The sequence below is a fragment of the Ictalurus furcatus genome, chromosome 17 (assembly GCF_023375685.1).
Source record: "Ictalurus furcatus strain D&B chromosome 17, Billie_1.0, whole genome shotgun sequence".
In the NCBI taxonomy this organism is placed as follows: Eukaryota; Metazoa; Chordata; class Actinopteri; order Siluriformes; family Ictaluridae; genus Ictalurus; species Ictalurus furcatus.
Genome location: NC_071271.1, coordinates 12261789 through 12276365, shown reverse-complemented (window position 1 = coordinate 12276365; position 14577 = coordinate 12261789). Strand labels below are relative to the sequence as shown.

Genomic DNA, 14577 nt, shown 5'->3' with positions numbered 1-14577 from the left:
GAATGGGGAGCAGGTGTGTTAAATTTGGTGTCATCGCTCTCACACTCCCTCATACTGGTCACTGGAAGTTCAACATGGCACCTCATGGCAAAGAACTCTCTGAGGATCTGAAAAAAAGAATTTTTGCTCTACATAAAGATGGCCTAGGCTATAAGAAGATTGCAAGACCCTGACACTGAGCTGCAGCATGGTGGCCAAGTCCATACAGCAGTTTAACAGGACAGGTTTCACTCAGAACAGGCCTCGCCATGGTCAACCAAAGAAGTTGAGTACACGTGCTCAGCGTCATATCCAGAGGTTGTCTTTGGGCAATAGACGTATGAGTGTTGCCAGCATTGCTGCAGAGGTTGAAGGGGTGGGGGGGTCAGCTTGTCAGTGCTGAGACCATACACCACACACTGCATCAAATTGGTCTGCATGGCTGTCGTTCCCGAAGGAAGCCTCTTCTAAGGATGATGCACAAGAAAGCCCACAAACAGTTTGCTGTAGACAGGCAGACTAAGGACATGGATTACTGGAACCATGTCCTGTTGTCTGATGAGACCAAGATAAACTTATTTGGTTCAGATGGTGTCAAGCGTGTGTGGCGGCAACCAGGTGAGGAGTACAAAGACAAGTGTGTCTTGCCTACAGTCAAGCATGGTGGTGGGAGTGTCATGGTCTGGGGCTGCATGAGTGCTGCCGGCACTGGGGAGCTACAGTTCATTGAAGGAACCATGAATGCCAACATGTACTGTGACATACTGAAGCAGAGCATGATCCCCTTCCATTCGGAGACCGGGCCGCAGGGCAGTATTCCAGCATGATAACAACCCCAAACGCACCTCCAAGACGACCACTGCCTTGCTAAAGAAGGTGAAGGTGATGGACTGGCCAGGCATGTCTCCAGACCTAAACCCTATTGAACATCGGTGGGGCATCCTCAAACGGAAGGTGGAGAAGCACAAGGTCTCGAACATCCACCAGCTCCTTGATGTCGTCATGGAGGAGTGGAAGAGAACTCCAGTGGCAACCTGTGAAGCTCTGGTGAACTCCTATGCCTACGAGGGTTAAGGCAGTGCTGGAAAATAATGGTGGCCACACAAAATATTGACACTTTGGCCCCAATTTGGACATTTTCACTAAGAGGTGTACTCACTTTTGTTGCCAGTGGTTTAGACATTGATGGCTGTGTGTTGAGTTATTTTGCGGGGACAGCAAATTTACACTGTTACACAAGCTGTACACTCACTACTTTACATTGTAGCAAAGTGTCATTTCTTCAGTGTTGTCACATTAAAAGATATAATCAAATATTTACAAAAATGTGAGGGGTGTACTCACTTTTTTGTGAGATACTGTATATCCATCATTGTTGCTTTTAGGTTTCTGATTCGTTGATAGTCATGATCTCTAAGCCATATTTTGTGCCTGATTGTAATAGTTTGCTGAGAAACCACAGATAACTGCAGTGAAGGTATTTGTTCACTTCTGTAGGAGCCGGAGCAGATTACAGGTCATACAGGCACAGTGAACAGTGTGGGTAGCAGCCAGTCCATCCCTAGCATGTCCATCAGCGCCAGCTCTCAGAGTAGCTCTGTCAATAGCTTGCCTGATGCTACTGAGGACAACAAGAGTGAGCTGGACCTACTGGAGGGGGACCACACAGTCATGTCCAACAGCTCCGTCATACACCTTAAACCGGTCAGTGCACTAACTTGATGATTTGAGTCATTACAAAACTCAGGGCTGTACATTATCTTAAATATGTTACTCTGGAGGGTAAAAAGCTGCAAAGGTCCTACGCACAATTTTGCATTAAAATGACAAGTGCGGAATATACTCCTAAATGTAGTTCATTGTGTCATTTAACAAAAAAAAATTGAGCTAAATATTTCGAATTGAATTTGTTTTTGAATTATACAGATAATTTAAAGTAAAAAAAAAAATGAATGTATGGATTGTTGCTAAATACTTTTTCACCTGCAGCACTGTAGACAAAACATTTTTAATAAATCGCTCAGGGTTAATTGTTGTTCATTTGAGGATTACTATCTGAAGGTACTAACTCAAACATTAACGTTAGTATTACATTATGGACTTTTTATTTGATTACTGAGGCTAATTGTGTGCTTGTTTTAGACTCATTTTCCAGTTTTTGCTATTTGTTCCCGGCTCTTCTTCTCCCTCAAGTTAAAGAAAAATCATGGTTCATCTGTGTTACAATACACAGTGACTCCAAAATCATAATTGATTTCCAGTTTAGCCTTTTTGACATGCAATGTGACTACAGGCACATGGGGAATGTTTGACATTGCACACACAATGACCATGAGCATCAGTACTTCAAAACTAGAGTATAGAAGCAATTTCTCCTAGAATAAGCAATTGTATTGTCAGACTATAGCAATACTTAAGAGAGGAACTGAGTTTTCTCCATGGTGTCATTTGGTTGTCTTGTTGCAGGAAGAGGAGGAGAGTCAACAGGAGACCCCAGAGGTTCCTAGCGAGCCAACTGAAGAGCAGTCTCCTTCTGCACAGACTCCTCGTCGTCACCACCGCAACAGAGAGCATTTTGCCACCATCCGCACAGCCTCACTGGTGTGACAGCATTTCACTATGCCATTCCTTGCTATGAATCATGTTTTAGTCATTAATTCTCTGGCCTAAAATTCATTTAGGCCCTAATAATAATAATAATAATAATAATAATAATAATAATAAAAATTTAGTTAACTGCACCAGCTTGATGGTAAGTCCCTGAATATGTGCGTACTCAATAATGTTTGTGTGTCTTCTCCAGGTGACGCGTCAAATCCAGGAGCATGAGCAGAATTCAGAGCTGCGGGAGCAGATATCTGGGTACAAGCGAATGCGGCGGCAGCACCAGAAGCAGCTGTTGGCTCTGGAGAACAAGCTAAGGGCAGACCTAGATGAGCACAGGCTCAAATTAGACAAGGAGCTGGAGAGCCAGAGGAACAGCTTCTCTGCCGAGATGGACAAACTTGTCAAGAAGCACCAGACATCCTTGGAGAAAGATGTACTTGACAGCCCTATCATTCAATTCCAAAGCATTATCTTTTTTGCTGTCGTTTGAATATCATAGTCTGTATTATAGGTCTTTTGTTTACAATTGTTAAAAGAACCTTCCCCCCACTTTAGGCCAAGAACTTTGCCAATGATGAGAAGAAGTTCCAGCAGCACATCCAGAGCCAGCAGAAGAAAGAGCTCAACAGCTTCCTGGAGTCCCAGAAACGCGAGTACAAGCTGCGCAAGGAGCAACTCAAAGAGGTTTAAAAACTCCTCTTGACTAACCTGGAATACTTCATTTTCTTAATTCATACCATTTTTTTTTTCTTTCTATCGTATAAACAGCTACTAATCTGGGAGGGTGAAGGTTAAGCTAGCCACTGTAGACTATTTGTTGCTTATTCTGTTTAATGTAATGTTAATGCATAAGGATAAACTGTAGATGTAGGGGAGTCTGTTTTACTTAATCATAATATCCATCAGGTATTTGTCAACACCACATGAGCTTCCAGTGATATGTAATTTTTAAAAAATGCTTTAAATAATAAGCCTTCATGCCACAGCCATTCATGGTTGGGAGCCAAGGGAACAAAACCAGCCATGCTCTCTGAGTGGGAGAGATGGCGTACCCGCTCTCCTGTCAATCACAGTCACACTAGCAGATTGTGTGCGTCTATGATCTCATGCATGTGGAAGAGGGGAGATCTCTCCAACTGTGGTTGGCTGGTTTCACGCATCTCCTGAGGAAGCACATGTTAGCCTTTGCTAGCTTTTTTATGATTGAGGCGAGCTGGCTTGTGGGTGTAAATTGGGAAGTCAAATGTGAGCAAACTGGGGAAAAAATGGAGGTGGGCAGGATAAAAATAAGTAAATCTTCAGTATAATTAAGAGAAATAATAAGGTAAGAGGAGGCAGTGCTCAATCATTTGTACTGATTTTGTCCAAATGTCCTTAAAACTTTTTTCCTATAAAGTTCTTTAAATTTCGAGCTCTCCCTCTACATATCATGCGTTGTTTATTGCCCTCCTGGTATCCTTATGTAATTCTGAATTATGTATTTTATATTCTAAGGTAGCTGTAATTCATGCTAATGCAATTCATATAGATGTGGGTTTGTACAACCAATCACCCAATAACATCTCTTTCACATATCCCTTTTTTCAGGAACTAAATGAGAATCAATCCACACCAAAGAAAGAAAAACAAGAGTGGCTGTCAAAGCAGAAAGAGAACTTGCAGCACTTCCAGGCTGAAGAGGAGGCAAACCTTCAGCGCAGGCAGCGTCAGTACCTGGAGCTCGAGTGCCGCAGGTTCAAACGGCGTATTCTCGTTGTTCGGCACAATGTGGAGCAGGACCTGGCAAGAGAGGTGAGCAGAGCCAGCATCAGCTGAAGTACACCATTTAATAGGTAGTTCCAGCTAGAAGAACATGAAGTGTACTTATTGTTCATCCCTTGTTCAGATGTTTTCCTCAGCAAAGACATTTGGAAATTGAGACGAGAACTCTTTTTGGCTATCAATTGTCTGATCAATTGTTGAGTGATCAAATTTTCTCGTTAATGCCAGAAGTAAAGCACTGTTGTTCTCCACACTGAGACTGCTGGTTTTCTCGTCTTTGTGTTTGTTTTGAAGGAGTTAAACAAGCGACAGACACAGAAGGACCTGGAGCATGCCATGCTACTTCGACACCATGAGTCCATGCAGGAGCTGGAGTTCAGGCACCTGAGCACCATCCAAAAGATGCGGGCTGAGCTCATTCGCTTACAGCACCACACTGAACTCACCAACCAGATTGAGTACAATAAACGCAGAGAGAGAGAGCTTCGACGCAAGCACGTCATGGAGGTCCGGCAGCAGCCCAAGAGTCTGAAGGTAACACACCAACTGTCAGCGTAACGTTTAGGGTGAATGTGAAACATGTTTACATTGTAGGTACTGTCCTGAACTACAGGTAACATGAGTGCCTTTGTCAGTCTGTATATGCATCTTGTTTATAGAGTACATATTGGAGACCTAATGAAGCCACTACTCCAGAAGCACATTCATTTTCTTTTATGTTTAAATATATATATATATATATAAAAATATATAAAATAGCATTTTAATATACAGTCTATTGTGTGTATATGTATATAATATATACTACTCGTCAAAAGTTTAGATACACTCATTCTTTATTTTTATTTTTTTTCCCACATTTTAGAATAATAATAAAGTCATCAAAACTCAGGAATAACACAAATGGAACTATGGGAATTATGTTGTGATTAAAAAATCCAAAGTAAATCAAAATAATTTAATAATGCATCTTCAAATTAGACACCCTTTTTGCCTAGAATTTTCAGAAATGTATTCTTGGCATTTTCTCAACCTATTTCTTGAGGAATCCCCCGAGATGCTTTTTAAACAGTGTTGAGCGTAGGTGGGAACTCCTTTGACACTTATTGGCTGCTTTTTGGAATAGTTCACTCCAAGTCATCAGTTTAAAAAATATTCTTTTGTAAATAAAATGTTATTAATTTCTTTCATTAGAAAACTATGTTGGCACAATTATTTTTGTCTACAAACCGATTTCAAACATTTAATCATACACCTCAGATCAAAAGATTTTAAGATCAGGAGAAACATTTCAGTCGAGTGTCTCCAAACTTTTGACCGGTAGTATATTATTTACATATAAACATATATTAATATAATTCATTTTCTGTTGAAGAGAAGGAGAGAAAAAAACACAGCCTTGTGTACTAAACTGTTTTCAGGCCAAGTGTTATTGAGGCAGTTTTTGTGCAGTTCTTTAAAACTGCTTCAACAGCATTGTGTGGTACAGTCGGTTTAGCACTGCTGCCCCCAGTGGCTTCACTATGGTATTACATTGTACCAGGGAGAAGAGACCTGTGCTATCTTAGCTTTCTGTTACTGGTTAAGTAAATGACTTGTCAAAAAATTCGTCTTGATGATTTTTCATAGTCCGTATTATTGATTATTATTGAGTCAGTCTAATTGCTGCAGTCATAATCCCAGTCCACTCTCACTGTTTGTCCATCAGCCAAAAGAGGTTCAGATCAAGAAGCAGTTTCAAGAAACATGTAAAATCCAGACACGGCAATACAAAGCCCTGAAGAACCAACTGCTGGAGAGCACACCCAAGTCAGAACACAAAACCATGCTCAAGAGGCTGAAGGAGGAGCAGACACGCAAGCTGGCCATCCTCGCTGAGCAGTACGACCATTCAATCAATGACATGCTCTCTACACAGGCTGTGAGTCATGCACATACCAGTCATTTAGTGAAATTCTGGGCAAGGAGGTGATTTTCGATGCAAATTTATTTAAATGGTCAATTTTTCTGTCTGTCACAGTTGCGGCTGGATGAGGCCCAGGAGTCTGAGTGTCAGGCATTGCGGATGCAGCTGCAGCAGGAGCTGGAGCTGCTGAATGCGTATCAAAGTAAGATTAAGATGCAGACTGAGTCACAGCAGGATCGAGAGAGGAAGGAGCTGGAGCAGAGAGTATCTTTGCGCAGGGCTCTGCTGGAGCAGAAGGTTTGGTGCATTCCACTCATAAGCAAATCACTCATCAGTTAATAGAGAATGGAGAATACAGGCTGCTTTTGACTTGCAGCTAGTGTTGGGTCCGAGTCCACCTTTGTCCATTCCGAGTCGAGACAAAGTCCTTAACCAATCGAGTCCAAGTCCAAAAAGGGCAGAGTTGAACTTAAGTCCGAGTCCTTAATGGCCGAGTCCAGAAAGTAATTAAATTGAAAAAAAGATTTGAAATTGCAATTGTAAACTCAACACTGAGCTGTTAAATTAATGTTAACCTTCACAAACCAATGGCAACATAAATTTAATATATACCACTATTACATCCTGCCATTGCCATTTAATATTTTTATTTCTTGTCATCAGCACCTCAAGTAGTTTCATATCAAAAAATGGTTTCAAAGAAAGTAAGGGATATAGAGGTATATGTAGAACTTTTATTATATTACAAGTGTATGAAAATACAAATTAACTTGTTTTGTTATTGTATCACACTATATTGTGACCTCCAGTTTGAGTTGACATTTCAGTGATGTGTCTCCGCCACAGTTATATAGACTGAGCGAGAGAGTACAGAGTAGAGTTACATTTAACAGCAGGTCATAAAAACAAGCTTCATGCTTTATTACTGCTTTTAATCTGTATATAAATGACGACAAACTCATTTCTGAACACAGCTCTGTTCTCGTAACTTTATTTTTATTTTAATTCCTAAAATGGACAAAAATCCCTGTCAGCAGGGTTTGATATTTACTACATTAAGAAGTACATTTCAGATTTTACATGAAATACAAGATTGAAATCACCAAATGCTAATGTTTAGGAGTGGGCAATATGACTGCAATCTTATTTCACGATAACAGTGTGTTTTCTCAGGTAGGTCTATCAGTATTCAAGTAAGAAATACTACAAAAATTGAATAAAGCAATTTTAAAAATAATAAAATAAACTTCACTATACGATATATACAGTGCTTCACATTAAATTTACTGAAGTTATTCAGTCAAAGGAGTGAGTGAGTGATTTTCTCTTTGTCTTTTGTTGTTTGATTAACATTATTGACACAGCAGGGTTATTTTTTACCCTTCGGTCACTTTAAGACCTAATGCACAGATCTAATATATCTAATACCGTCTCCAAAAGTATTGGAATAGTAAGGCCAGTTCTTTGGTTTTTGCTGTACAGTACACTGAAGACATTTGGGTTTGCGATCAAATGATGAATGAGACAGAAGATCAAAATTTAGATTTTTTTTCCCCACAATATTCTAAAAAAAAAAAAATTTTTTTTTTTTTAGCTCCACCTGTATATACTTCTTGTATGTGTTAGGACATATACTTAGTGCTGCCTGTTTTGCATTGTTGATGACCACAATGTTCTCTGCTGTGCGGCCCACAGATCGAGGATGAGATGCAGTCTCTGCAGAATGATCGCTCTGAGCGTATTCGCAGCCTGCTGGAACGTCAAGCTCGAGAGATCGAGGCCTTCGACTCGGAAAGCATGCGCCTCGGCTTCAGCAACATGGTGCTGGCCAACATCTCCCCAGAGTCGCTGAGCAACAGCTTTCCTGGGGCACCAGCCAGCTGGGCCCACTCATCCACTACCCAGAATTCCCAGTGGAGCTGTTGTTCAGGCTCTGGCTATCAGTACCACGCAAATCAGGGAGGAGCGCCTGGCCAGCAGGTCTGGGGAGCACCTGTCTCAGGAGCAGCACCTCCACCTTGGAGCCACTCACCAGGGGGCCTCCTGGGGGCCGTGCCAAAGAGCAGCGGGAGTATGGCCATGAGAAACAGCCCCCAGGCCCTCAGGAGGACCACATCAGGGGGGCACAGTGAGCAGAACATGAGCAGGAGCACCAGCATCACGTCTCAGATATCCAACGGCTCCCACCTATCCTACACATAGACCCCAGAGTACCAGTGCCAGGTCCCCCCCACACACACATACTCACTCATACAGGTTAAGGGACTGCCAAATTGCAGACAGGCACCTAGGATCAGCTAAATGGCACTCAAACTTGCTTGTCCCTACCCGTTTTGTCTCTCTGTCTCCTGATTTTTCTCACATGCAGTGGGTGAGGAACAGATCAACATTGCTCAGGTCAATAGCTATTCTATCTGTGCATGACCGTTAATTGGCCCACATGCAGAGCTAGAATTTTTTTTAAAACACTGCAACTTACATGATGCTCTGTTGATTTCTGTGAATCCTTTTAACTGTCTTTGCAATCCCCACTAACTATTTAAAAAGCATGTACATTATGTATGATGGATACAGAGAACATTTTAAACATTTTGGCCATTTGTTGAACTCCATACCATTGAACTGATGGATTTAAATAGTATAGGGACATTGAACAGACAGCTACACAAGTGTAATAATAATCCTAGACAAAATGCCAAAATGAAGCCAACTTAGAGATGCTTAAGTTCCCATCCTGCCACATTGCCAGCCTGCTGTTATGCCCCAGGTGAATCAGGTGAATGTTCCTCTTCAGCTAGAATGTTGAGTTGTAGTTCGTCTTGAAGAAAGTTATTTGTATTCGCCACAATTTGAGTGCAGAGTGTTGTGTAATATGGTGTTGAGAGTAGAGTCAGTAGTCTTCAGTGTAGGTGTGCAATCATGCACACTCTCATATTGCCAGACATGTGGATTTTGTGCTTTTAAAGCGTTTGTTTTATTGGTTGGGACTTTAAGTTAGGATTTTTTTGGGCCCTTGTACTTTTACTCTCAGTAATAGCAAAATAGTTGGTTTTTTTGTTCTTGTTTTTTTTTTTTTTTTTAAAGTCCAGATTAAACTGTTAGTTGTATGGAGTCTGAGATAAAATGCCAACAGGACGATTTGTCAGCATTGTTGTCGCCATCATGTTTTTTAGAAAGTATTTGGATATCCATAAAATGTTTTGCTTTTCCTCAGGCCAAAGGAACCTTCTCTACAAACCTGCAGAAACTCTAAAGCATCATCCAAACTGAAGGTTAGATGTTCTCAAGCACCTTGAAAATGTAAAGGAAAATTACACGTCATGTCCTTTACATTTTACTACTAGATTTATTTGTGAATCTGGTTTGTTTTTAATGCTTTGCCATCTCATCTAGCAGCGTATTTAGCCAAAGATATCAGGTATATTTTCAAAATTTGAGCTCAGTGAGTGCCTTTTAATTCAGGATTATATTCAGTGGACAGTACGTACATGCAGGGGTTTGATTATTTTTTCATGTCTACGTTAAATAAATAAATAAACCTCTCGTGCTGATTACTGATGCGTGCTGTGGTCTGGGAAAATCCTTTTGTGTAGTGCCATTTTCTAAGTTTTGACATTTTTCTACTGTATATAGTTCTGAAAACTACAGACTTTCCTCTTTTACATTTAAATAAGCCACAAGTAATATTCTATAATTTTGTGTTCCCAAAAGTGAAAATGGAGTTAAACATTGAAAACTTTCCCACTTTGTTCAGAAAAAAATTATTTATGGGTTCTTAAAGTTAATGTGTCAAATCACTGAAATTTCAACTTAATGTGTTTAAAATGAGACGAAGGAAAAAAAAAAAGACCAAAACTTGGTATTTTGGGGGTTTCTTTTGTTGTTTGTCAGAATTCAGCTACAGTAAGAGATTTTCCCAGACCACCACACACAAGACATACCTTATTCGACTACAGGGGAGTGAATTAGTCAACAGTCCGTGAGGGTTTTATAGCTGAATCTGTCTGCCATGCTGGAAACCACTTGGAATGAAATGGATGGAGAGTGTATGCTTACCTGAATATATGATTTTCCATGTTAAATGATTCTCCGCTATATTCTATAGACAGTGGTTTTTGTGGTGCCTTCTTGAAAAGATGCCAAACAGGAGCACTTTATGTGAATTTAAATTTTTATTATTAAGTAAAATGCTTTGACCACAAATTTAAATTTTTACTGTTTGACTAAAAGACAAGCCAGGATCCAATGTCTAACAAACACCAAATACAGGCACAGGACTTCCACATGCTGACTTTCAGAGTAAGGTTTACTGTAGTAGCCATGTATTACAGATACAGTTTGTTCAAACCTTTCTGAACAAAGGACGTGAGGTTTATTGGCGATCAGTCGTTATTACTGTATCATGATCTCTAAACACAAAGTGGGAGAATGAAAACAGAATGAATGTATTTCTTAGCAGTAGCCTCATCAGGGCAGAGTGGGGGTGTGTTTGCGACTGAAGGACTGCATGTAGGGAAGAGGATTGCACATTGTGTTGATCATTAAGGTCATGACAGCAGGCTTATCAGTGCAAATGGGCAGATCTGTATGGGAGCAGGTGCTCACTCAGGATCAAGTCAAATAGCTAAATAGTTTTATTTCATGTGAATATGACACACAGTTGCCAGACAAAGCTTTAGATGTGACCAAACACAGACAGGGAATATAGGTTAATCATTTTCATCCTTGCTCTCGCTTGGTCTTGTGCTCTGTGGAGTAGGTAGTGCTGCCTGGAGCGCTGGGTACATGAGTAGTGTTGCTAATGCCCCTGTTAGCCCTTTTTCTCGGACATCTTCCTCCTCCTCATGTGCTCATCACACTAAGCCAAGATCTACCTGGATCAGGTGTTTCAGCTGACGGATGAGTGAATGCACTTTGAAACAAAAAATAGTTTGCTCTCCAAATCAGTTTTGTTTACACTCTGAAAACGGTGACTGATTGGATCCATAGTGATTGAATTGTTATTTTTTTAACCTTTTAAATGGATTCTGATGCACGCTTTGTTTCTTCCTTGTATGTTTTTTGTTTTGCTGTTGTGCACTTGCGAGTAAAGTAGATTGTTCTCTCTCACTCTCAAGGCAAGACAAATGAGATGAGGCACTGGTGTTTTGTTCTTTTGTTTTAGTTTTGTTTAGTTTTGGTTTTTAATTCAAATCTTCTGATTTTTATAACCCAAAATCCTTACTTACCAAAAGGCATCATCCTTCAAAGACAAAGTTTATTGATACAGTTTATTTAATTAACAATCAATATACTTAAATCCACATGGGTGTGTGTGGAATGTTCATATTGTATATTAAGATAGATTAAAAACATAGTCTAAAACTAGTCATCTATGTGAAACCTCTTGTCAAGAAAGATACTGAGATATATGAACTGTTTGATTAGGTTGTGCAAGTGGAGAATTACTCTGGAGAGGTCTCCAGGTTGAATTTCAGGGATTTGTGTGTTTTTTTTACACTGCACACTTTTTGTTCTCCCAGTTCCATGAAAGAGTTCGGACATCAGCTCACGGCAGTGAGTCTGCATCTATCGTACTCGTCGTGATTCTTTGTTTTTCTCCGTTGCGTTTATGATAGACCTACTCAAGTGAAAGCCTCAGAATATAATGCTTCCATTGTATAAGAAAACTGGTGAAGGTTATCACTCATATCCCCTCCTATAAACAAAGGCTACAGTCCTGATAGAACAGTAGCACAATCTTTGTGTAAACGTTAGGATGTAGACTTAGTTTTGGCCGAATCAGTTTTCTAGTTTTAAATGTTTATCTTTGTGGTTAAATACATTAACACTTTCCCTTTTTTTTTTTTTTCTTTTTCTTTTTTTTTCTCCATAGTTATTGTTTACTTCCATCGTCTGGATAAAGCATTGATTCTTTTTATATTTAATTTTTTCGTTAATTTCGTTAAACTTTTGTCCTACTGACTAAATTTAGGGGATGTGTAATACTGATGTAAGAAATACTGGTATCAGTTGTATACATATATTCGTCTTACATTTTCTAGGTGTTGGAGGTTAAACCTCCATTAAAACACTGTGCCATCTCACAGCAGCCAAGCTCACTCAATACTGCAGTGTCTCCTCTCCAGTGAAATCAGCAGTGGTTATTTTACAGAGTATTGCACTCTATTGCCAACGTGTAAGAAATAAAAATGGATAAAGGAGCTCATAAAAGAAGAAATGGTACATTTCTGTAAAGATTAATGTCAGTATTCATTGTTCTCTGGTTGAGTATCACCACTACAATTCATATGTAATCTGTATCAAAATGTATAGATTGTGAAACATGTTACTGAATGTCTAAAAGATTATGGCTTGAGATTATATTAAAGTATTCATAAATCAGAGAGAGAAAAAAACATCTAGGATTTAATGAACAATTTTGCTTGTACTGTATTGTCTTGATTGAGGAATAATGGAGAGAGGATTGGCTGTAATAAAATCTTTTTAGTAGAAAGGTTTGTCTGGCTTTTTATGTGGGTGGACTGGTTATCAGTTGTTTTATAATATGTGCCTCTTTGTTATAATTAAATTGTTATAATTGTTACTATTTAGTGAAGGCAAACTTAGTATATGAGTAATGCACATTTTTTCTTTCCCTTATCAATAAGCGCAAGTTAATCTAATGAAAATGCATGAACAAGTTTTTATTGTGGACACTGTATATGTATTCAGACAAGTTCTAGGCCATCAGAAGCCACCAGAACAGCGCCAGTGTGCCTTGGCCTCAATTTGAAGTCTCTGGTGGGATGAACACCATTGTTCCAAAACATGTTGCCTCAATTTGTTTTTGATGGTTATGGAAAACACTGTCGAACACATCACTCCAAAATCTCCCATAGGTGTTTAATCAGATTGGGATCTGGAATCTAAAATTAAGATAATTCATTTGAAGCATTAATAACAATAAATATAAATATAAATAAATATAAATAAATATATATATATATATATATATATATATATATATATATATAATCTATCTACAGCACTTAGAAAACAGCAATTTAGCCTGTTGCAATTCATGAATACTTCACTTTAACATTAAAGTTAATCAATAAAATACTTATTTTCCATTAATGTGTAAATCCATTATACATGTACTTGTTGAACATCCTCATTCCAGGTCTGTTCCCCTTTGCTGTTATAAATAACGTCCACTCTTCTGGGAAGGCTTTCCACTAGATTTTGGAGCATGGCTGTGGGGATTTGCCCATTCAACCACCAGAGCCTTAGTGAGATCAGTTACAGATATCAGCTGAGGACAACTGGGGTGCAGTCAGCATTCCTGTTCATCCCGAAGGTGTTCATTGGGGTTGAGGTCAGAGCTCTGTGCAGGACACTCAAGTACTTCCACTCCAACCTCAACAAACCATATTGTTTTTGTGGATTTCGCTTTGTGCACAAGGGCATGGTCATGCTGGAACAGGTTTGGGCCCATTAGTGTCAGTAAAAGGAAATTGTAATGCTACAGCATATAAAGACATCCTATACATTTGTGGCACCAGTTTGGTGAAAGGCCCATATATGGGTGTGATGGTCAGGTGTCCACATACTTTTGGCCATATACTGTAGCTTATGGAAAAAAAATGAACCTGAACACATTACATGTATGCAATATTTGGGATATTTCACGTCACATTACATGACACACACATCCTGGAGATCATGAAAAAAAATTCTAGAAAAGAAAATTTTTTATTTTTCTTTATTTCAAATGATGGTGACATTGACAGAGAAGGTCACTTTGAACATACAACCATATTACCAAAATTATAGACGGAGTCATTTGTTAATTTAAAAAATGTTAAGTAAGTCAGGGTGCACAGGGGCTTAGTGGTTAGCACGTTCGCCAAACTCCTCCAGGGTTGGGGGTTCGATTCCCGCTGCTGCCCTGTTTGTGTGGAGCTTGCATGCTTTCCCTGTGCTGCGGGGGCTTCTTCGGGGTACTCCAGTTTCCTCCCCAGTCCAAAGACATGCATGGTAGGCTGACTTGTTCATAGTGTGTGAATGTGTATGTGATTGTACCCTGTGATGAACTGGCACCCTGTCCAGGGTGTACCCCAATGCTCCCTCGAATAGGCTCCAGGTTCCCCGCGACCCTGAAGGATAAGCGGTATAGAAAATGGATGGATGGACAGATAAGTAAGTCTTTAGAATGTCCTTAATGTCCCTGTTGTGCCATTGTGATTTAACTACTGTGTATTTGTTAATTATATGCTTTAAAAAATAATATGCTTTAAAATCTCAAAATTTATGAGCTAAATGCAGCCATCATCAGCAAA

At 39.5% G+C, this 14577-nt stretch overlaps 1 protein-coding gene across 1 annotated transcript in view; it reads left to right on the top strand.

Moving 5' to 3' along the window:
- taok1a (TAO kinase 1a) overlaps positions 1 to 13174 on the top strand; it is a 33286-nt gene extending 20112 nt beyond the window's left edge. Inside the window, exons 12-20 of the mRNA XM_053646943.1 lie at positions 1477 to 1683; positions 2446 to 2580; positions 2783 to 3019; positions 3142 to 3270; positions 4174 to 4377; positions 4642 to 4881; positions 6056 to 6268; positions 6368 to 6550; positions 7949 to 13174. Coding sequence (XP_053502918.1) covers positions 1477 to 1683; positions 2446 to 2580; positions 2783 to 3019; positions 3142 to 3270; positions 4174 to 4377; positions 4642 to 4881; positions 6056 to 6268; positions 6368 to 6550; positions 7949 to 8455 — 2055 coding nt within the window. The 3' untranslated portion in view covers positions 8456 to 13174. The remainder of the gene's footprint in view (positions 1 to 1476; positions 1684 to 2445; positions 2581 to 2782; positions 3020 to 3141; positions 3271 to 4173; positions 4378 to 4641; positions 4882 to 6055; positions 6269 to 6367; positions 6551 to 7948) is intronic.
- The last annotated feature ends 1403 nt before the right edge of the window (positions 13175 to 14577 follow it).